The sequence below is a fragment of the Cervus canadensis genome, chromosome 18, assembly GCF_019320065.1.
Source record: "Cervus canadensis isolate Bull #8, Minnesota chromosome 18, ASM1932006v1, whole genome shotgun sequence".
NCBI classification, from domain to species: domain Eukaryota; kingdom Metazoa; phylum Chordata; class Mammalia; order Artiodactyla; family Cervidae; genus Cervus; species Cervus canadensis.
In genome coordinates, this window is record NC_057403.1 from 32,503,440 (window position 1) to 32,528,251 (window position 24,812).

A 24,812-nucleotide genomic window follows, 5' to 3' on the forward strand; every position below is an offset into this window, starting at 1 on the left:
CAAGAAGAAGATATAACAATTATAAATATATATGCACCCAAAATAGGAGCACCGCAATATGTACGGCAAACGCTAACGAGTATGAAAGAGGAAATTAATAGTAACACAATAATAGTGGGAGACTTTAATACCCCACTCACAACTATGGATAGATCAACTAAACAGAAAATTAACAAGGAAACACAAACCTTAAATGACACAATGGACCAGCTAGACCTAACTGATATCTATAGGACATTTCACCCCAAAACAATCAACTTCACCTTTTTCTCAAGTGCACACGGAACCTTCTCCAGAATAGATCACATCCTGGGCCATAAATCTAGTCTTGGAAAATTCAAAAAAATTGAAATCATTCCAGTCATCTTTTCTGACCACAGTGCAGTAAGATTAGATCTCAATTACAGGGAAAAAAATTGTTAAAAAATTCAAACATATTGGAGGCTAATAACACGCTTACTGAATAACCAACAAATCATAGAAGAAATCAAAAAAGAAATCAAAAATATGTATAGGAAATGAATGGAAAATGAAAACACAAACAACCCAAAACCTATGGGACACTGTAAAAGCAGTGCAGGGGAAAGCGTTCATGCATTAAGGGCTTACATCAAGAAACAAGAAAAAAACAAATAAATTACCTAACTCTACACTAAGCCAAACAGAGAAGGAAGAAATGAAGAACCCCAGGGTTAGCAGAAGGAAAGAAATCTTAAAAATCAGGGCAGAAATAAATGCAAAAGAAACTAAAGCGACCATAGCAAAAATCAACAAAGCTAAAAGCTGGTTTTTTGAAAAAATAAACAAAATTGACAAACCATTAGCAAGACTCATTAAGAAACAAAGAGAGAAAACCCAAATTAACAAAATTAGAAATGAAAATGGAGAGATCACAACAGACAACACTGAAATACAAAGGATCATAAGAGACTACTACCAGCAGCTCTATGCCAATAAAATGGACAACTTGGAAGAAATGGACAATTCTTAGAAAAGTATAACTTTCCAAAACTGAAACCAGGAAAAATAGAAGTCTTAACAGACCTCAAAGCAAGGAAACTTGAAACTGTAATCAAAAATCTTCCAGCAAACAAAAGCCCAGGACCAGATGGCTTCACAGCTGAATTCTACCAAAAATTTAGAGAAGAGCTAACACCTATCTTACTCAAACTCTTCCAGAAAATTGCAGAAGAAGGTAAACTTCCAAACTCATTCTATGAGGCCACCATCACCCTAATTCCAAAACCAGACAAAGATGCCACAAAAAAAGAAAACTACAGGCCAATATCACTGATGAACATAGATGCAAAAATCCTTAACAAAATTCTAGCAAACAGAATCCAACAACATATTAAAAAAATCATACACCATGACCAAGTGGGCTTTATCCCAGGAATGCAAGGATTCTTAATATCCGCAAATCAATCAATGTAATACACCACATTAACAAATTGAAAGATAAAAATCATATGATTATCTCAATAGATGCAGAGAAAGCCTTTGACAAAATTCAACACTCATTTATGATTAAAAACTCTCCAAAAAGCAGGAATAGAAGGAACATACCTCAACATAATAAAAGCTATATATGACAAACCCACAGCAAGCATCACCCTCAATTGGTGAAAAAAAATTGAAAGCATTTCCCCTGAAATCAGGAACAAGACAAGGGTGCCCACTCTCACCACTACTATTCAACATAGTGTTGGAAGTTTTGGCCACAGCAATCAGAGCAGAAAAAGAAGTAAAAGGAATCCAGATAGGAAAAGAAGAAGTGAAACTCTCGCTGTTTGCAGATGACATGATCCTCTACATAGAAAACCCTAAAGACTCTACCAGAAAATTACTAGAGCTAATCAATGAATATAGTAAAGTTGCAGGATATAAAATTAACACACAGAAATCCCTTGCATTCCTATACACTAACAATGAAAAAACAGAAAAGAAATTAAGGAAACAATACCATTCACCATTGCAACAAAAAGAATAAAATACTTAGGAGTATATCTACCTAAAGAAACAAAAGACCTATACATAGAAAACTATAAAACACTGATGAAAGAAATCAAAGAGGACACAAACAGATGGAGAAACATACCGTGTTCATGGATTGGAAGAATCAATATTGTCAAAATGGCTATTCTACCTAAAGCAATCTATAGATTCAATGCAATCCCTATCAAGTTACCAACGGTATTTTTCACAGAACTAGACCAAAGAATTTCACAATTTGTATGGAAATACAAAAAACCTCGAATAGCCAAAGTAATCTTGAGAAAGAAGAATGGAACTGGAGGAATCAACCTGCCTGACTTCAGACTCTACTACAAAGCCACAGTCATCAAGACAGTATGGTACTGGCACAAAGACAGAAATATAGATCAATGGAACAGAATAGAAAGCCCAGAGATAAATCCACGAACCTATGGACACCTTATCTTTGACAAAGGAGGCAAGGATATACAATGGAAAAAAGACAACCTCTTTAACAAGTGGTGCTGGGAAAACTGGTCAACCACTTGTAAAAGAATGAAACTAGAACACTTTCTAACACCATACACAAAAATAAACTCAAAATGGATTAAAGATCTAAATGTAAGACCAGAAACTATAAAACTCCTAGAGGAGAACATAGGCAAAACACTCTCCGACATGATTCACAGCAGGATCCTCTCTGAGCCACCTCCCAGAATATTGGAAATAAAAGCAAAACTAAACAAATGGGACCTAATGAAACTTAAAAGCTTTTGCACTACAAAGGAAACTATAAGTAAGGTGAAAAGACAGCCCTCAGATTGGGAGAAAATAATAGCAAATGAAGAAACAGACAAAGGATTAATCTCAAAAATATACAAGCAACTCCTGCAGCTCAATTTCAGAAAAATAAATGACCCAATCAAAAAATGGGCCAAAGAACTAAACAGACATTTCTCCAAAGAAGACATACAGATGGCTAACAAACACATGAAAAGATGCTCAACATCACTCATTATTAGAGAAATGCAAATCAAAACCACAATGAGGTACCATTACACGCCAGTCAGGATGGCTGCTATCCAAAAGTCTACAAGCAATAAATGCTGGAGAGGGTGTGGAGAAAAGGGAACCCTCTTACACTGTTGGTGGGAATGCAAACTAGTACAGCCGCTATGGAGAACAGTGTGGAGATTTCTTAAAAAACTGGAAATAGAACTGCCATATGACCCAGCAATCCCACTTCTGGGCATACACACTGAGGAAACCAGATCTGAAAGAGACACGTGCACCCCAATGTTCATCGCAGCACTGTTTATAATAGCCAGGACATGGAAGCAACCTAGATGCCCATCAGCAGATGAATGGATAAGGAAGCTGTGGTACATATACACCATGGAATATTACTCAGCCGTTAAAAAGAATTCATTTGAATCAGTTCTAGTGAGATGGATGAAACTGGAGCCCCTTATACAGAGTGAAGTAAGCCAGAAAGATAAAGAACATTACAGCATACTAACACATATATATGGAATTTAGAAAGATGGTAACGATAACCCTATATGCAAAACGGAAAAAGAGACACAGAAATACAGAACAGACTTTTGAACTCTGTGGGAGAATGTGAGGGTGGGATATTTCAAAAGAACAGCATGTATACTATTTATGGTGAAACAGATCACCAGCCCAGGTGGGATGCATGAGACAAGTGCTCGGGCCTGGTGCACTGGGAAGACCCAGAGGAATCGGGTGGAGAGGGAGGTGGGAGGGGGGATCAGGATGGGGAATACGTGTAAATCTATGGCTGATTCATATCAATGTATGACCAATAAATAAATAAATAAATAAATAAAAAAGGAAAAAAAAATAAAGTAGGGCTGTTAAATATTAACAGAAAAAAAAAAAAAAGAACTCACTCTCCAATGACTGCTCAGAAAAGGACTCTTCAAATTTAAAATTTTGACCACCCCATTATTGTCTCCAGTTGGAGAGATTAAAATTTGTACCAACACTGCTAACATCACTTGAGTTTGCCTGCTCACCATTTACTTCAATTCCACCTTTCTCTCCAATAATCACTGGTCTTTCTCTACACAGGAAACACACTGCCCTAAAAGATGTGACCTCTAAATACCCTTTCTTTGGAGGAGTCAACAGACCTTTGGGGAAGGTGATGTCTAAGGCAACGTCATAGGACTCCGCAAAGATCAGGATGTTTTCAATCTGAACAACACCAACGAGGTTGTCTGCGTCTAAAACCTGTCAGGGTAAGAGACATTCTTTAGTGAGGGCAAGACCCTCAGGGTTCTTGGGAGTCTGAAACTAAAGAACCTGCAGGAGGGGATCATGTAGAAGGGGCTGTGGTAAGAAACATTTTTGCAATGTATTTAGTTTTTGTTTACTGAGCATTTGTGTAGGCTGAGTGTTCTTTGTAATATCCTTTGGGGGAGGGCTGGTGTAGGCAGTCAATAAAAGGATGAGGAAGAGGGACTACATTTTCCATCTTGTCTACTCACTGGGTTTCAATAATCTGTATCACTGGCACTACCTTACTGAAGTTTGGATTGTGAGTACACACGGTAGGAAAGCCTTCTTTGAACTTTTAAGTCAAATAAACCTGAAGAGCATTTTTCTGAGAGTTGAAATGAAAAACTTTTATATTCTAAATTGCTTTAACTCATTTTATAAATCTGAACTGCTTTGTTCTTTATTTCTGATTCAACCCATGATAAAAGTGCCAGGTTTTTCATATAAAATGAGTGCTTAATGTCTCTCCTCTGGAAATTTCAGATTTAAAACAATGAACACCACTACTGTTAGAGCTGGAAAAGTTAAAAAAATAAATAAAAGCAAGACTCCTAGCCTCCAGCTGATTTCTGTCCCCTCTATTGTCCCTGATGGCGGTACCTCTCCTGATTGCTGTCCCTCTGTGGTCATCTCTGATGGTGGTTCCTCCCTCACTGTCCTGAGCGATATCTGAACTGGTGTCAATCTTTAGCTGGATCTGATTGTTGACTCTTGAGACTGATGATGGGGCAGTAAAGGGTCTGTGTTTCAAGGGGAAGAGCCACTGGGCAGTGGGTGTGGCTCTCTGTATCTGCCTGGAGACCACCTGCCTCTCTGCTGAAGCCCCAAGCTGGAAAGCTAAGTGGCCAGCTCCCCACAGCTGCTGCCTTATTAAGGTGCCAGGGAGGAAATCTGTAGCTGTCACCAAACTCAAGTTTTAACTCAGAGTTTCCATCTTTCCTTTCATCAAGCATTCTGCCAATGTTTCACAGTACAAATTGGATTGCTTGAGTTTACCTTCTTTCTTGTGATGCTCAGCCTCTGACAGAGATGACAAGAAGGGCTGGCAGCAGGAGGGGATGGTAAGACAAAGAACTTGGGTTGTCAGATCCAGAATTTATATAGTTCTTCTCTATTGATAGAGACCAAGTACCCAGAGTACCTATTTCCTTTGCTACTCTACTGGATGGCAGGGGAAGTGGGGGGGGGGATTAAATTTTGTAATTGGGGAAAATAAGGACAATTTGGAAAATAAGGACAACTTTATTTGATAAAGTTCACCAGAGTGCTTTTCAGAGTGACCAAAAAGCAAGGCATTTCCTGGTGTGGATGTTGAAGGAGTATAACCTGGGAAGAGAAGCAGAGCAGGACGTTGTGGGTTGTCAGACATAGATTAGATGGGCGCACGTAACATGGAGAATTGCCTTGGTGTGTCTGTGAGTTGGTAGTGTGGGTGTCAGTGAACCCAGTGTGTACACATCTTGGTGACCAGGTCTGAAGACATAGGAAGCCTCACCTCCAGCCGGATTGCCTTCTTGACATTGACAGGTTTGGAGGGCAAGAAGTGCACCTGAAGGCTATACTCAGACTTGGGGGCTATGGTCCCCTGCATGGCGGACACGGCGAAGTCTTCGCCCAGGTGCTCCAGGCTGGTGATCCTCCAGGCCAGGGGCAGGAGTGTGATGTTGCGGAGAAGAACTGCCTTGGAGTCTTTTCTGCAGAGACCAAAGGAAATTCTGTCCGTTTCAAACAATTTTGATTTATTACAGCCAGTCAGAGAAAACACTTCTGGTTATTTCAATTCATACCAGTTTATTACTATTTATTGCAGGGAACAGGGCCTATCTGTGATGATCAGGAAATGCAGGATACATGAATCAATATACTTCCCCAGCTGCCTCAGAAATAAACATTCTCTATTTAGAATAATACAATTTCCATGAATGATTGTGTAAGTTCTAGGTCTGGTCTAGTGTTTTCTGCTTGTCCTCTAAATTTCTAGAGCCAAGATTCTTAACCTTTTAGGGTAATGGACTGAAAATCTGAAAAAAGCTAGCCTTCTGAAAAAAAACACAAACATGCACACACTTTGGCAGGTGATCTTAGAGAAGTCCTTAAACAGCCTGCAGTCCATTCACTGAACCCAAGCTGACAACCTGTGAACTCAGAGGGTTACCACCCATCCCGATTCGCACAGGACCAGAAGTCTCCCAGGATGGAGGACTTTCAACACCAAAACCAGGCAGGTCCCAAGCAGATCAGGATGAGTTGGTCACTTTAGAACTAAATGTTCTTTAAATTTCATTCATCCTAGTCCTGGACTCATCTAGAACTCTGACCTGTGCAGCAAGAGCCGGTCAAAATGCAATTGCCTGGGATCCAGCTCCAGTTCTGGGCGGACACCCTGGCAGCTTAACTTGAAGACAGCTGGCTCGGGGTTCTCCTTGATGCAGCAGACAATGCTGTCTTCAAAGACACCGACTGCAGTAGGGTATGCCCATACATTCAGCAGCTAGTGGGAGAGTCAAAACAAAGAACATTTATATCCAGGATGCCAAGGCCTCAAAATTCAAAGGAAAGCCTTGCCCTGGTAGACTTGTTTCCACGTGACTGTACCTGCTTCTCATTGGGTTTCAGAATCATGTTGATGGGCTCCAGGAAGTAGGTGTTTGCTTTGATGTCATTCTGAAAACAGAAGAACGCCTCCACGACCATTGGGGAGCTGTTCAGGATTGTCAGTGTCTCCACGTTGCCTGGGAACAAAGAGGACTTGTACCTGGAAGTGAACAAAAATTCGGGATGTGGATGTGAGGACTGGCTGAGAATTCAGGTGGAAAAGCAGACTGTGAGATGCAAGGCAATTTCAAAGGATAAAGTGGCTACACAGAGGCAGTGGCATGAAGGTTACCAACACAAACCTCATGGTGAAGACTTGCAGCTATGACCTGACTACTCCCCCACAAACCCACCCCAAACCTTGGTCTCATCTTTTTAAGATGGGATGATAAAAACTCTTAGGATTTCAAGTATCAAATGAAATATCAAGAGTACATTGATATCAAGAGTATCAAATGAAATAGAGCACCTAATGCTCTGAGGACAGCTGCAGATAACAAATGCCCAATAAAGGGCAGTTGTTACTACAGCAAAGATTTCTAACTAAGAAATCTGTAGCTCTATCCTTCCCAGTGCTTATGCTGCCAAGACAGATGATTGTTTGAGTAACCTGTTATTTCATATCTTAGAGAAGACCTCATTTACCACCTTCTCCTACACTCGCACAGGATGCTACTGTTTCAACATAGATGCATTTGACACTGCTCACTGCTCAGGGCTGTTTCTGTTCCCTGGTACCTTAGGGAGAGACCCTCCGAGTGGAGCACTGTAAGCACTGGAAACTGCCCAGTTAATGGCACCAAGCAGAAAAGCAGCCAGAGAAGGATCAGGGAACATCAACAGACACACACATCGCTGGAGGTTATAGCACAGGTCAGGAAAGCACGGCACCACTGTGCCCACAAACAGTCTGAAGAGCTCTCTGGACAGTCTACAATGGAGGAAGGGAGAAGGCATGGCAGAGATTAAATCCGAGAGACAGAGCTTTCTCTGTGTAACTGCCAGAGAGGTGGTGGCCTTCACATCTCACTGTTAATTATCACCACCAAGCACTTTGCTAAAAGTTACATGTGTACTCTCTAGTTCGGTCTTTCCAAAACTGTGCTGTAGGTGCTATTATTTTCCCGTTCTGCAGATGAGGACGTTGAGGCTCAGCAAGACTTAAAAGACAAATGATACTTTTTTAGGGACCACTGTAATTGCCCTCTTGGATCATTGCTGTCTGGCCTAATACCCTGGTTAATTCCAGTGCTGCTCTGAACACAGGCCTCTCTGAACCGGCCATCATTTCCCTGAATCCTACCTCTGGCTGCTGATGATCTATATCACACCCATCAACCTTACTCCCACCCCTTCTCTTGTCTAAGCCTTTCTACTGGGTCTTAAGGATCCTCTCCATCAACAGTCAACTCTCTTCAACTTCATTTTCTAGTCCATTATCTTAGGAAATAAACAAGAGGTTATGAAGGGAATGGATAACTAACTTGGCTCATTAGTTTCACCAAGTAAGCATAGAAATAATCATTCGCCACTTATCACAATAAATGCTAGATGGAATTAAAACATGATTGAGATCCTGGTTCTGTTTTTGGTCTCACCTTCTTGCCTATATAATAAGCAACTTATATATGACTAAAAACAAAAAAACTTGTATCACTAAATATTAATGACCATTGACCTTAGCTGGGCCCCCAGTTCTGCCAGATACTCTTAATCTATTTCTCTAATATTCACCCTCTCCTACTTTGCACAAAACCTGTTTCATACCTTCTCCATTTTCCCAACATTTTAAACTTCCTTCAACTTGCCTCACTGTTAGGGATGACCTCACATCATTCACTACGGAGAAAACAGTTGCATGGGAACCTCACCATTCCAGTCAAATCTGTGACCCTACCTGCACCTGAAGCCATCTCACCTTCCTCCGATGTGATGATATGGTCCTTCGTCCTGGCAAAGCCAGCATCTCCACCTCTTGTGTTGTTTCAGGGAGCTGCACCACTCACTGCCCTGACTTTCTCTGGAAACTCTAGCTTCTTCCTCCCTACTTCCCCCCTTGACATCTAAACATCATAAGAACAACAGTGAACGAACAGCCTTCCCCGCACTCCAGGTCTCTCTCCTGTCCTCAGCTGCCTCCATATCCCTTTACAGTCAAGCTTCTCCAAAGAACCACCTCCACACTCTGTCTCTATTCTCTCACCTCCCACTCACTCCTCAATTCACTTTACTTGGATTTCATCCTCAGAAATCCCGAGAGGGTCCTATGACTTCCGTGTTGTTAAGCCCCATGGACGTTGATGTCATCACCTTTCCACTCTCCCTGCCACAATCAACATGGATGGCCAGGCCCTCTTCTCATGGCTCCAGGACACCATGCTCTACCGGTTTCCACCAGTAGCCCCTGCCCTCTTATCTCTTGTCAGTGGTGGAATTCTTTAGGGCTTCATCCACAGTCCTTCTCGCCTTACTGTGTATTCTCATTTAGGTGATCTCATCAGACCCATGGCATTTTTTTTTGTCTTGAAACAGACTTTCCTCTGAGAACCAAAACCGTATAGACTATGCCCTGCTTTCTGTGGCTTCTAGCTGTATCTCGCGAGCATCTCAAACTGAACACATCCTCAGGTAAACTCTACATCCTACCCTTCCCCTACCCAAACTAGGTCTTCCTCCAGGCCACCCCATCCGGGAAAACAGCATCCTCAGTCACTTGAGAGCTTAGCAGAAACTTGGGGCACAAGAACCCACTTCTGATCTCTGGTGCAGGGCTACCTGAGGCAATGTCAGTAAGAGCTGGGTCTACTATTAATACATAGGAACCCCGGCTCGTACTCTTCATGGGTCCAACCCAGGGGTCTGAAATCTGCTTTGAAATAGTGGAACACTTACTTATCTCTTGATTTCCCACAAAGCAGTGGCCCGAAGTGAAACCTCTCCAAGCTCACAATATACTTCTTAAAGATGACCTCATTTGCCTTCATGTCCATCTTCTGCTGAGGGAATACCACCCTGAACACAGAGAAGGAAGAGGAGAGGAGGCGTGTCTGAATGCCTCCACATGATGTATACATGAACCCAACATTCCCTGTTCAGCAAAGGGTCCAGGAGTCTGGAGACAGAACAACTCTTAATTTGAGGACATTTCTGGAATGACTCTTAATTTGAGGACACTTATGGAACCAACCCTGAGGGAAGACAGTACAGTTTGAACCTGAGAAAAAAATATTCCCAGGAGTGTCTTTCATAATGGGGCTGATGATGAAACTGAGCTGGACTTCCTGTTCTAGTGTGCCTAGCTAGAAAAAGCCCTGAGAAACCAACCCTAAGGAAGCCTAGTTCTGGTGGATCTTAACCAGCTTCTGAGCTCCCTGTCCGATGTGGCCCCTTGGTGAGAATTGCAAAAAAACTCTTCTTGGTGTACAAGCTATAAAAAGTCCCCTGGCTTACTCAAGCCAGGGGCCTTTATGTGGTGCATAAGGGGCTCAGTGTTTGGTACTCAGGAAAAAAATCTGCCTGTGGAGATACATACATATACTGAGGTTACAGGATAAAAGTCCTACAGCAAATATAAAATGTTTACATTTGCTTAATAGTTAAATAAACTAACTTGCCACAGGAAGATATCCCCTTGCCCTTCACATCTGCCAGCATTCTATTTCAGCTACATGGTACCGTGTCATTTCTGTGACTCAATCAATGCCCATGGCTCTGGAGCCCAGTACAAGAGGGCCTGGGATGCTGCCCTGGTTCCACATTTCTATTAAGACACACCTCGTTCAAAGTTCCATGCGGGAAAACAAAAATGTATCTGTCAATCTTTTCTTTAAGGACAAAATACACTTACTTTGGGTCCTGGCAAATGTATGGGTAAGTGCAGACACCTCGGCAGTAAAGCTGGTACTGGCGGTGAGTTCCAAGGATCTCAAAGTTAAATGTTTGGTCAAAGATCCCAAGATCGTTCGAAGAGAAGTGCACGCGCAATGTCACCTCACCGTTGGCAGGCACAATCCACCGGAAATGATTCAGCCTGAAAATGACCACACAGGCTTTTACTGTTAGGATGCTTCCTCTGGGCCAAGAGAAGCCAGGACTGTTGCCTGGGAGAAGTCCGATCCTGCTGCGGTTAGGCATGGCGGTCCTTGACCGCCACAGAGGTCCGTAACAGTCAGGACAACCCGGTTCCCATCTGAGGCTGTGACAGCCACACCCTCATTTGGAGCTTCAGCCTTCCCCTCCCTAGCTGGCTCCAAGGCCCACCTGGTGAATTTCTCCTGGGAATGCTGCCCAGATAAGTTGTTTTGGTCTATGTCTGATAGCGGAGCAACAGTTCCGGAAGTTCCTGCAGAAAGGCCCTTCCTGTTGAAGGCCATTCGACGTTTCTCCTTCTGAGTCTCACGCAGCTGATCTGTTTTTTCTTTCTCTTTTTCTTTCGTTTTCTGTTTGCTCCCTTTAGATGAGGTGGTTTGCTCCTCCTGGGTCTTAAATTGAAAATGAGCACAGGGTCTTAAACAATCATCCTACGATCACAGAAGCAGGAGACAGGAATGCCCATGACATTGCCTGTGGTTTGGGGTGACCTCGCCGCCAGCGGTCTGGGGTGACCTCACCAGGTTCAAGATGCTGGTGACTGCTGAGAATGGCAGGGCCCAGACTATGACACCACTGTAGGAGAGAAGTGTGGAGAGGAGTCTAGGTCTTTCCCTGGCACCCCATTCCCTGAAAGGAGGCCAAAGCTCCAGAGAAAGCTTGAAGCTGGTCTGCAGTGGGTTCCCATACTGTATTTTGTTGTTGTGCTTCTTTAGTAATTTTTTAAATCTAGATTTCTAATTTCTTCCCAATCACACTGATTTTTTTCATAGACCAAATCTGTATCATGACAGAATATTCCATAGTCTGTAAATCTTTTGACTGTTCTCAGAGTATCACTTAAAACTTATTTCCTGTATTTCATGTAAGCTGAAAAAAAGATTTAAAAACTCGATTAGATTCAGAGAGGATGCTGTGCACACCATACTTGGTCACAGTGGGAGACAAATGATGTCAGGCAGACTCACGATTATAGATGCAAAGGGTGTCTGTGTGGCTGCAGTGATGCTCGCAGATCTTGGCCATGGCAAAGCGGACTTCCCTCTCTGCAGCCAGCCAGCCACCCGTGGGACGATGCTCTGGCTCAGAGCGAGTGTCCTGTTCTCCAACAAACCAGCACTCTAGGAATCCCCTGGCACTCCTTAATCAAGTACGTCATTGGGGATATCAGAATGGTGCCTTTCTAATTCTACCATTCTTTCTATAATTTCAGCTGTCATTCTCCTAGAAAGAAGAGCTTTCCTTCATGTACTGGAGATGAGCTTGAGTTCCTCCTAAAACTGTAAGTCAAAGAAAGCTAAACTCTTTCCCTTTAAGGTTCAATTTTCAGAAAAGAGGTTGGTGTAATAGTTACCTCTGATGGTGGCAATATTTTCTTTTTTACCTTTTTATTGGACTCTGCCCAAGTAAGGCCTGCCCACCAGTGCTGATACCTGATATTGATTGTCTATTTACTTACCAAACTGAAGTTTGGGGCTCTCTGTTACCTAATTGAGGTGTAAGCAGGGCCTATAGATAACTTTATTTGCTGCTGATTTTGTTTTTTGCTAACATGCATGGTTTATAGGAAGAAGGCTAGGAGATGATTCAAGTTTTGGCCCCCATACTCCTCTTTGGCCACATGATGTGAAAAACCAACTCATTGGAAAAGACCCGAATGCTGGGAAAGATTGAAGGCAGGAAGAGAAGGGGACGACAGAGGATGGGATGGTCGGATGGCATCACCAATGCCATGGACATGAGTTTGAGTAGGCTTTGAGAGTTGGTGATGAACAGGGAAGCCTGGCGTGCTGCAGTCCATGGGGTCACAAAGAGTTGGACATGACTGAGCAACTGAACTGAACTACTCCTCTGGAAATAAAAAGCCCCTCTGTAATTTTTAATATCCCTGCATTCTTCATATTACTAGTCAAATCTATTTTTCTTTATTTATTCTATTAACTGTATATGTAAAAATAAATTTTCTACTTTTACATGATTTCATTTTGAACACTTATCCTTTTAATCTAGGTGGAATTACTTTTACTGCACTGTGTCAGGCAAGGAGATAAAAAGCAACTTTATCCAAAATATCCAATCTTCCCCATATAATTTCTTAATAATCTTTTCTTTCTCTAATGGTGTGTGTTTCCTTGTGTCTGTTGATTCTTGTATTCTTCTGCACTGTGTGAATTACCTTAGCTTCATAATACATTTTGCTACCTTTTTAAAAGAGCTAGTTTCACTTTTTTTTTTTTTTTTGCAAATGAGCTTTAGAGCAAATCAACAAGTGTTATTTTTAGTCTCTTCTTGGGGGCACAGGAAGAGTCAGACCAAGGGATGGTGCAGCTTAGGAAGGCTCGGGTGGAATCCCAAGTGAGTGGAGGCAAACACCCCAGTGAACTTGACATCAACCTTGGGCTCAATTTTTGGCCACGTGGAGGGCCCATGTGAAGGCCCAAGGTCAGGAGGATAAGTTTCTCCCTTTACCTTTGAGGAGCCCGGAGTGGCTGAAAACTCTGTTTCTGCTTCCACTTCTCTTTTCTCCTCCATCAGGGAAAGCTCTTCAGAGGGTGGGGTTACAAACACGAAATGCTTCAGGATTTCTGTCATGGTCAAAGGCTGTCGCTTCACAGGGTAGGAGATGATTGAGAACAAAGCAGGTGGTGGGATAGGTGGTCCAGAGGAACCCAGGCCCAAGATGTCTAGGATCTAAAGGAAAATATCAAGATTAATCTCTGGTGTAGAGGGCAGGCTACCCCTAACGGCCTCCCTGAAAGAGCACAGGATGGTGGGGCCCTACCCCTTTCTCTCACCTTTCTCAGGAGATGCCCTGATATAGGCGTGTGTCAGGGATGGCGTGTAAAGGGCCTCTGACACAGCTCTGCAGGTCCTTCCAGACCCCACACCTCCAGACCCAGCTGGGGCTCTTGCTATGGGCTTCAGGCTCCCTCTCTTATCATAACCTTTGTCACTTTATTATGATTGCTTGATGGTCTCTCTCTGCAACTGGACTGCAAAGTTCATTAGGACTGGAACTAGGGTGATATAGCACATGGCCTAGCACACAGCTGGGACTCAAACCTCTGTTTAAAGAGACCATCTCTTAACATTCTGATGTCTACAGTATAGAGCTGTTTCATTTATTTTCAGATCCCCTGTTAATATCTCTTCTACCTTTAAGTGTTCTTTCTTTTCAAAGGTAAAAGAGAGTTAGTGCTAGAGCAGGTCACATACAGCAAAGGGAAAAAAAAGCACATCAAGGTTCTGGGAATGGGGTGAAAGATGGGAATGAAGAGAGAAGTTAAAAAAGAAACTTTAGAGAGGCAACTTATTCCTGCAGCATTTCCCATTCTACTCTGATATATAATGAATGCGAGCCATCCAGAGCAGATGGCTTGAAAATCTGGTAGCAATTTCCTCCTCAGCTTGTAAAACCCTCAGAAAAAGGATGCTATCCCTTGATTAATTGTTGTCATCACAACCATGAGGCCACCTGAGTGGACCAAACAGGCTATTAGCTCAAGCAAGTAACTATCTTCATGCAATCAGGTGTTGCTAATTCTCTGGGTCAGAAAGTTGAAGACACTTCCTGACTAACATGTAGCTAGAGTTAACTCCCAGGATTCAGAATATCTGTGAGAAAATGGATGAATAACTTTAATCCTCTATTAAATTAATAGAGGCAGGAAGGTCTTTAAGCAAGTCTAACTCATGGTTCCTCTCAGGCTCTGCTCTCTACTTTTAAGGTTGCATCTAGTTTCTGATAAATACTAAACTAAACCAGTGGGTAGACTGCGGCCCCCTGCTCAAATCTGGCTTGCTACTTGCTTTTGTAAATCAAGCTGTATCTGAACAGAGTCATGTCCAGTCATATCCATTGTTGGGGGTGGGGGTTTGGGACAGAGACTGTATGACCTGTAGCCTCAAATATTTGTTTTTGGTGTTTCACCAAAAAAGTTTGTCCCGGGATGAAAGATTATAATAACCATCCCCTCCATATCACTGCCAAAGGGGTTTCTGAATATGATGCTTTTGTTTCTAGGTACAAGAAGCTGTCTGGTCGTATAATTTCTGTCATGGTGGGAAGCTTATGGGAAAGAAATTTTAGAATAGTTGAGCCATTCGCATCACCCCCAAAGTATACCTGCCTTGCCAACCCATAACACAGTATTGTCAATACTAAAATTAATTTTATGAGTGGCTTTTTATAACGTTAGATGGAATAGTTTAGATCTGTGGAACTTCCTATGGATATTTCATCACATAGAAAAAGGTCCTTTTAGCCATTTTTGTTTTATAAACAAAGGGACATCAGAGATGAATGGAATTAAGGGGATCTGGATTTTGTGTTGAAAACACATTTACAAGGACTAGCTCTGTACGGCTACCTGGCTACCTGATCGGTACATCTCTGTCTTGGAGGAGAGTCTGTACCTGCTCCCCTTTAGGAAGCCTCTCATTTTCCAGGGCCTGCTTCCAGCTCGAGCCTTCGGAGTCAGGCGTCTGGATGCTTATGAACGGCACACCCAGATCCTTCTTCCCCTCGTGGTCCTCCTCCTCGCCCTCGCCCCCGTCGCTGCGCTCCTCCTGGGCGCGGAGCTTCTCCAGCCGCTCCTTCTCCGCCCTCTCCCGCTCCAGGCGCTCCCTCTCGGCTCGCTCCTTCTCCGCGCGCTCCCGCTCCCGGTCCTTGCGGCCTCGGCGTCCGCCGGAGGGAACCTGGCGCTGGTCGGTGCCTTCCTCGTGGCTCATGTCCTCAGCGCCGATGTGATGCAGCAGAACTCCCTGCTTCCGGTCCCAGTACGTGAGGATGCTCTGGATGTCCTTCAGGGTCAGCTCGAAGGTCTTAAACTTCTGGGCCATGTTCTTGTCAGTGTCCTTCGGGAGGTCCCCCTCGCTGTCTTCTTGCTCCTGGACAAGAGGAAACCAAAGTGTGTTGATATCTGACAGGAGGTTCCTCTTCCTCTTATTTCATTCTTCCTTCTCCACAACTACCTGCTCTCTGACGGACACTTTTCTTTCTACTGCGTCAATCTTCACCTCTAGTTTGGAAAAAGTAAGAATCTAGAAGGCAAAAACACATAAAACATTCTTAAAACAGTTCTTTCAGGGAGAGCAAATCGCAAAAGAAGGAGAAAGAGGGCGTTTCTGCTTTGTAAGATGGCCTCATAGGATTCCAGCCCCTGATACACACACCAGGGCTGTGCCTATAGATTTTGTGGGGGCCTTTCTCAGAAGACTGGCTCTGTGGTCCTTCCTTGCCATAGAGCTGGCTGGGGCCGGGCATTATGCACAGCAGCTATAATGCCACTCCTGGTTGAGAGCTGCTGCTCTGAAGGATCAACAGGAAAAGATGCTCAAGAAGAGCCTTTCCTCCAGAGAGGCCACTGAGTTTAGTGGTCCAAACCTGGTCTCACAATTGTTAGCTGTGTGACCATGGGTGAGCAATCCACATCTCTGGCCCATCTGTATCATGTTGACAGTAATATTAATAACTACCCCAGAGGACCACTGAAGATTAAACGTGTGAGTACATGTAAAAAGCTTATAACAGTGTCTGTCACACAGTAAAAAGTCTCGTAGTGCCAAGTTATTAAAATTATACAGATTATGTATACAGATTAATCAGTGCTGCTGGGGACAGACAGGGTTTCAGAATCTGGCTACACTCTAGTCTCTTAAACAAACCTGTATGTTATCTAATGAACCTTGCAGAGAGAAACCAACCTTAGTCTTTTTCTTACTGCTTTGTGGGTTCTGACTTTCTCCCCTCCTGATGAAACCCTTTTAAACTTGCTTTGTGGGTTCTGACTTTCTCCCCTCCTGATGAAACCCTCCAGGCGGCTTCACAGGTTTGGGGGTCATTCTTTGAGGACAGACAGTCCAGTTCAGCCCAGTGACATTCTTCTCTTGCCTAAGCTCAGGTGTGGAGGCATGAGAGGCCCAGGCTAGTTATCCCGTCTCTGCACTGCATCAGCTCCCCCGCTATATGTCCGTCTCTACAGCCTGGAGAGAGCTGACACAACAATACTGACATCACTGTCTCCCGGAGTGGGCGGATAGCCTTATTTGTGGGGGGGAGGGGAGGGCTGGGTGCCTGCTGTAGTTCCCATCTACAGAGTTCTGCCTAGATATCCTGTTCCAAGTGGAAGTGGACTGAGTGTAGAAGAAGCGCCTGCTGAAGGAAGGACTTGCACTTGGAAGGCTGCAGGAGCCTCTTTCTTACCCTTGTTTTGGTGCCTAAGTTTTAAGTGCTCAGACCTGCTTCTGCCTGAGCTCTGCCTGATGGGGACTCCTGGACACTGATCCCTCTGCTCTTCCATCTGCCTCCTGGGACCAGCCTGCACCTTGTCTGGGAGTCTGGCTTTAGTTTAATCCTCAGCACTCTCAGGGCTGGAGCGGCCACTGTGCAGCCCAGCTCGCCACACCCCTCGGCCACCAGTGCCACCCTGGACGTTGCTCTGGCCAGTCTGCACCAAGACTGGGTACCGTGTATCAGTGGGCAGAGACGTGACAGGCAGACTGACAATCACAAGGACGGCTTATGCTGGAGCATCTCCCTTGACTGCGGTCACGGATCAGCTCCTGGTTGAACACACTGACTTGGTGGCTCACTGGAAACAGCCTTCATCACCAGTCTATTTAACCCCATCCAGGGGGCTGCAGGAGACAGCAGGAGGAGCCAGATCTGTGCACACACACAACTGTCACAGCTCATCCTGTTAAATTCTGGATGGGGTTCATGTCTCTGGACCTCTGAGGAAGGACAGGATGTAACAGGACAGAATTATGGGAAGCACAAGAAAGCACAGGACACACGGTCAGTGCTCAGAAAATGCTGATCCCTCTCCCCCTGCCTTTTGCTCCACCACAGAGTCTACACAGTCCTAGGCCAGCTTTCTGGCGGGGAAATGTGCTGGGCTGATATGCTGGCTGTGGTGGTGGACCATTCTGCACCTGCCTGCCGCTGAGGGGTGAGGGAGGGTTGCTACCTGCCGGCTTGGTATCTGAGTTTTCTTCGTGGACGGCTCCTCCTTTACGGGTCCCTGCTTTGGCTTTTTATTCTTCCGTTTTAGCTCATCTTCTTCCTTCTGTCGCTCAAGTTCCTGCTGTAGCTTCTTTTCCTGCATCTCCTTTGCCAGTCTCTCCAGCTCCCTTCATTAAGTCAGGCAGAGAAAACAAGAGTTCAGAGGGTCCTGCCCGAGCCCCTCCCCTGCTGAGATCACCTCGTGGGGGGAACATGGTGCAGAGCTTTCTTGAGCATAAAAACAAGGAAAGAACAAAAGAAAGCTGGATATTATAGGAAGGAAGGAAGATGGAAGGAAGAGAAGAAAAGAAGGAAAGAAAGGAGGAAAGAATGGCTCACATCTACCTTTGAATCGTCATTTAGTAAAACTGATAACTGAAGCTCAACTAAGAGGAATTCTCAACTGATCTTTAATTCTACTCCAGTCTCCTTTCACAGGAGAGTGAGGGAAGGGCTGTAAATCAGCTGGATGTTATCACCCTTAAAAAACAACTTTCAAAGATTGCTCTGATATCAGTACAGATGAGGCCCAGCTTTCTACACTCATGTCCGAGGTTTAGACAAGAAGAAATGATGTTTTTCACAGTGGTCCTCACTGTGGCCCACTTGGAGCCATGGTGCTAGAGCTGAAGGCCACGTTCCTCTCCTTCTCTCTCTTTCCTTTCCTTTCCAGCTATGGATTCAGCCGTGTCTGCCCTGCTGCTAACGGCAGAGAGGGCACCAAGCCTGGGCACCACGTATAAACAAAGTGTGGAGGGGATGGCATTTCTGAAGATACGGAATCCATTTGTTTTCATCTCTGGGAATCCCTGGTTGTTCTGACTGCTGTGGCTCTCTGCTCACTGAAGTTGACTCATCATTACTTCATCACTTCATGTGTGTGTGCATTACAAACAAGTCACTGTTGAGCTCTGAGAATCAGATTTGCATTTTCTAAGTCCACTGTGAGATGAATGCCTGAAAGTAAATGACCTGAATGAGAAAAAAAAAAAAGCGATTCTTTTGGAATCCCAAAGCTGGGATTCCCGAGGCCCAGGCATGTTTACAGTAGACCATGCAGGAGATGTAGGTGTATATATATACTGATACTGTAGAGGACATAAAAGCTCTTTGGGGGCCAGTGGGAGGAGTCTGGAAGTAGGGGGAGAGGAGAAAAGGGGATTAAATTATAGGTAAGCATCCTGCCTCCCCACCAGCATTTGGAATCCTAGGGAGGGGTAGGCAGTAGACCCCCCTCCCTCCCTTGGCATGTCTGAAGATCTGAGGACAGGACACTGCCCACCAGTATGTGAGACAGCATGAAATCGTGGGCCATGTCTCATGGGTGGTATGGAGGGGGTTCAGTCAGTCCCGTGTGGTCCCCAGGCATGGGCACAGAAGGTGGCTGAGAGCACTGGCCTGGGAGCCTGCCCAGGGTCTCTGGTGAACTGCCCAGGCTGAGAGGCAAGTGGGAGTGGCAGTCAGACCTCAGGGGATGGACAGCACCACCAAAGGTCAAGACGCTGGCCAGGAAAGGAGGAGAAATGGCTAAGTTATGGAGGGCAACCACCATGCCCACGTCACAAGAGTGGCCCCCTGGGTCACCATCTGTGGACACCTGAGCACAGAGGCTAATGAGCCGTGGCTCTCAGGGGAGCCAGCAGGAGCCCAGGACAGTGCAGGGTCCAGAAGCCCCTCCTCTTTTTACACTACAGCCTCTATCCCTGGGTCCCATCTGTCCCCCAGAAAGAAGGAAGGACAGGAGAATGGAGACCTGGGAAGGCTGCAACAACCAGCACCCTGATTGTGCAAGATACCTGTTTCTGCTCTCAGCAAGTCAGCCTCCCACATCTCCCGTGGCCATGGCTGCCTCGTCCCCAGCCCCGATGACCCTGGTCTTCAGGATGGGCCGTGTGCCTGACGGAAATTGCTCCCAGCGGCAGTGCCTCCCTTCTGACCGGCCCTGGACACTGACCTCCTCTTCCTCTCCCGCAGGGCTTGCTGAACCTCTCGGTTGAACGTTATCTTCTCCTCCTCTGTCAAGGCATCATACTCTTCTTCATCCATGTTTTGGAGACGCTCCTTCTCTCTCTTTTGTGCTTCCCTGCGCTTGTGCTCTGCAAGGAACAAACAGGAAGGTGGGAAAAACTCACCCACCACCGTTGGCTGCGGGGACCCCAGTGGTTTAGCTCTTGCCTAAGCAGGCTGTGGTGCGTGTGTGACAGGGAGAGGCGGTGGGGACCACAGGCGGCCTGCCTAATCTCTGATGGGCTTTCCTGCACTCACATAGTTCCTACAATGGTTCCATCTGTGGGAGGCTGAACCGGGGCCCCAAAGATGTCCACGTGCTAGTGCCCAGAACCCTGTGAATATGTCACCTTACATGGCAGAAAGAACTTTGCAAATGTAATTAAATTAAGGATCTTGAGTTGGGGCGATTACCCTGAATTATCTGAGTGGGCCCAGTATAATCACAGAGGTCCACAAGAGGCAGGCAGGGGGGTCAGGGTCAGAGAAGAAGAGGGAACAATGAGGCAGAGGTCAGAGAGTTGTGAGGTAGGAACCACGAGCCGAGGAAGGCAGGGGGCCTCTAGGAGCCAGAAAAGGCGAGGAGGATTCTCCCCTAGAGCCTCCAGAGAAACATGGCTCTGCTGACACCTCAGTTTTAGGACTTCTGACTCCCAGAACTGTCAGAGAACAAATCTGTGGTGAGTCATCAAGTTTGAAACAGTGTGTTACAGGAGTAATAGGAAAGTAATATACCACCCACTGACTTTACCCATTACTAACACAAGCCACCAAAGTGCTCAGGTGACAGAACTGTCAACTTCCACACCCTGCAGATTCCAGGTCCTGAAGTGTGGTTCACACTTGGCACGAAGGCTCTGGGCTGCTTCTGCACACGTCACAGGCACCACATTCTTGCCTGACGCTTCCCGAAGTTTGAGCTTTGGGCTCAGAGATCTACATCTTCAGTTCTTAGTCTCTAAGACTTACCAGAGGATAGCAACAGATCAGAATAATAATTCTTCCTTCACAGGGCTGTTGTGGGAATCAAATAAGCAATCATGTAAGGCACCTAGCCCAGTGCCTGGCACAGTCATAAATGTTCAGTAACAACTAGAGTCTAATATAATAATATTGTACGCTGCCTCAGGACTTTTTAAAATGATTAAGGGAATAGGGACCTATATTGCAACTGTGAAAACTACAGGTAATTGAGAAAATGAAAAGAGATACTTTCTTTCAAAAGTTGATTGTTGAGGGGAAATGAGTTTTCTGGAAACTAGGAATCTGGAGGTTGAAATATTGCTGAGAGATGCCTGGTCAATCTTCCTAATTTTTCTCTGGATGAGAATAAAAGGAAGCAGGCTTTGAGTTCTGCTTCAGTCCCTGGGTTGGGAAGATCCCCTGGAGAAGGGAAAGGCTACCCACTCCAGTATTCTGGCCTAGAGAATTCCAGGGACTGCATAGTCCATGGGGTCGCAAAGAGTCGGGTACAACTGAGTGACTTTCACTTCACTATGAACTAAGAGAGCTCAGTGTTTGCAAATATTTCCTTAAAAGGAAAAGCATTATGATTGGTGCAGACTGTTCTGGAAGACAGAGGCAAGGCTGAGTGAGGAAGGGCACTGATATGACCAGAGCTGAGGCTGAAGCAGGATTCTGCCTCTGAGGGGTAGTGCCGTCCTCTCCCTCAGGGGCCAAGATCTGCTGGGTCTGCTTCTGTCTAAATTTGGAACTTCAGCTAACATTACTTTCTTTGTGCATGTGTGTATGTACTTGTTTTCCATATCTGTAGAATGGGGGCAATAATCTTTGTGAGGACTAAATGACCCAAAGTGTCCTTTAAAGACATTTTAAGTGTACACAGTCTGCTGCAGTGCCTGGTACACAATAGGCTAAAATGTAGAAACTGTTTCCTAAAGTTACAAGCTTTACTCTGGTCTTACCGGAGATTCACAGTGGGCTTAGACAAAACCGACAAGCTAATGAATGGGTCACCTGAGTAAGGATGGGACCTGTGACGTGGTCCTCTCAGTCCGTGCTCAGTCTGACTGAGCACGTCTGACTTTTTGCAGCCACATGGACTGTAGCCAGCTAGCCTCCTCTGTCCATAGGATTTTTCAGGCAAGAATATTGGAGTGGGTTGCCATCCAAGAGACTGTCCCAACCCAGTGACTAATTTCCTGTATCTTCTGCATTGGCAGGTGGATTCTTTACCACTGGGCCACCTGGAAGCCCTGTGATACCCTCAGGTAGGCTGTAATTACACAGAAGATGAAGGGATGTAATGTGATATCGAGGGAAAGAAGAAGATGCCTATGGTGAGAAGAGCTGGGTTCCATCCTTCGTTCTATAATCTCTCAACAGGTCACTTGTGCCTCAATTTCCCCACATGCAAAGTAGAAATAAGAACTCCCAGCCACCCTCCAGGGCAGAGGTGGGGCGCCAATGAGATGGCAAATGTAGCTGCACATAAGCCTAATGGGTGCTCACAGCAGGGAAGGACTGTAAAAAGCCTAGAGCTCTGTTTAAAGGAAAGACCTATAGGGCTTGGGAAGAACAGCCCAGGAGGGTATGGCCTTACCTTCTTGCTCATTTTTGGCTTTCTCCTGGGCCTTCATGGCTGCATAATCCTGGGCCATGTTGATGACATAGATGTGCTCCCGATTGCCGATGGCCTTCAGCAGGCAGAGGAGAGCGGTAGCTGCGTTCCGAGCAAAGAGTGTCTCCAGGCTGTCAAACACCACTCCTCGGTAGCAGTCACTCAGCTGAAACCAGAGCACAAACAGTTACTGTGGCCACAAGATCATCTGTTCTCCAAGAAGGAAGCTACTTGTTCTTTTGCTGCGGCTTTTACAGGTGCTGCCATTGGTTCTGCAGACACAGAACCATTGGTTCTGGGCCCAGATGAAAGTTCCACTGCCTTCCCACCTGCTAGATTCAAGGGGCTGTAATTAAACAAGAGAGAAAAATAAAAATGTTTCAGCAGCCATAAAAGATCTTTGCCATACATATCTGCAGAGCAAAGGATTTATTCTGTCTCTAGAAATCAAGAAAACAAATAATGTTAAGGTGAGAATCTGGGAAGATCCATGAAATACAGGGAAAGAAGATGTGTATGAAAGGTGTCCCTCTGCAGCAAAGGTAGCGGTAGCAGATGGGCCATTTTTATCGTGGTGGTTTTTCTGCCTTGGAGCGTAAGGACTTTGGTAACAATCACTACTGTAGAACAGGCCTTGGCTGTGCTGCAGTGTTACTTAAGGTGTGGTGCATAGGCTGGCCACCATGGGCTAGAGCCTGATCACCACCACCTTCTGATGAGACAAGAATCCGGCGTCAGAAAATCAACTACTGCAATCAGTACATATACTATTTAGTTTAGCTGCCGTTTGTTTTTCCTCATAGGGAAGACTTTGTCAATAAAGGAAGTAGCGCAAGCTCCGTATCTCATCAGAGGCCAGTGCTGTGAGTAGCCCAGCTCTTCTGGCTCACTTTGAGTTTTACCAGTGGCCTCAGCCTTCACTCTGGGTGCGTGAGACACCTGCACACTTACTAGACCACTGTGCTCAAATGAGCTGAGAACGACGGAAACTTTAACGCAGCCGCGAGTTCAAACCTTGACATGAATCATTTCCGGGGATTACATTCCTCCTCTTCTGGGAACCTCAAGTCTAATTTCTGTTTACTTAAATATGCGGTTAACACTGCAGCCCATTCTGGCAAGCCACAGCAAACACAGAACTCTAGGACCTGGTGAGCAACTTAGTTTTCTGTAATCCATAAGCAGCAAACCCTCCCAAATTCTGCTGACCTAGTTTTCTTTTCTTTTAAGAGTACAACACTTATGAAAAATCAAAACAAAAAGAAACAGTTACTGTGTTTCTGACTTTAAGAGCCATATATCATTATAAAATAATTCAGAAATGTATGAAGATTAAAAACCTATAATCTTGCTAGCCAAAGATAACCACGGTTAACATGTATTTTAAGGATTTTTATTATGTGTATGATACACATTTATAAATATTTTTAGAGAAATATAATTATGGTTTACATACTATTTAATAATCTGATTTTCTCAGTTAATAACATGGTGGTGGTAGTTTAGCCACATCTGACCCTTTGCGACCCCTGGACTGTAGCCTGCCAGGCTCCTCTGTTCATGGGATTCTCCAGGCAAGAATACTGGAGTGGGTTGCCATTTCCTCCTCCAGGGGATCTTCCCAACCCAGGAATTGAACCTGGGTCTCCTGCACTGCAGGTAGATTCTTTACCAATTGAGCTGTGTAAACACTTATTTTTACCACAGTTAACATCACTCCAAATTCTAACTCATCATGGCTCCACGTTATGATTTTTAACATACTTCTGAGGGCTGTATACATGTGTGTTTTGAATGTGCTACCTTCTGCTCACTGTATACATGTGTTTTGAATGTGCTACCTTCTGCTCACTGGTCCTTAAGGTGAGTGTGGCTTCAGCCAGCAGACAGCCAGGGTCAGAGACTGACGAGGGCTATCAAAAGGACAAAAGAGGGTGAGGAAACCCATCTTTCCTTTCCGAGGCCCCTGGGTTCTGAGCTGCTGTGTGTGGGCAATGGCTCAGAACTCAGCTTACAGCAGGGGGACAGGCGTGTAAGCCCCGCATGTCCACGCAGGTAGGTGTGGACGCACCTGAATTCGGTCGGCCAAGATCTGAGTGAATAGCTCCTCAGGGAGCACGCAGCTCACGAGCCCGGTGTCACCTCCAACACTGGCGCTGACACTGAGTCGACGCTGTGTGGGCCCCGAGGGGAGAGGGCTGGAGGAAACCTGTTTTGAGAGAGAAGGATCAGGAGTCAGAATCCAGAAGTCTG

At 45.1% G+C, this 24,812-nt stretch overlaps 1 protein-coding gene across 1 annotated transcript in view; it reads right to left on the reverse strand.

Moving 5' to 3' along the window:
* Positions 1-24,812, reverse strand: part of HYDIN (HYDIN axonemal central pair apparatus protein) — a 356,564-nt gene that overhangs the window by 58,962 nt on the left and 272,790 nt on the right. The window contains 13 exon segments of the mRNA XM_043435789.1: positions 4,134-4,233; positions 5,777-5,975; positions 6,600-6,772; positions 6,877-7,036; positions 9,769-9,888; positions 10,724-10,906; positions 11,137-11,357; positions 13,435-13,656; positions 15,382-16,008; positions 17,937-18,099; positions 19,926-20,067; positions 22,542-22,725; positions 24,631-24,768. Of these exon segments, the coding sequence (XP_043291724.1) occupies positions 4,134-4,233; positions 5,777-5,975; positions 6,600-6,772; positions 6,877-7,036; positions 9,769-9,888; positions 10,724-10,906; positions 11,137-11,357; positions 13,435-13,656; positions 15,382-16,008; positions 17,937-18,099; positions 19,926-20,067; positions 22,542-22,725; positions 24,631-24,768 (2,632 nt within the window).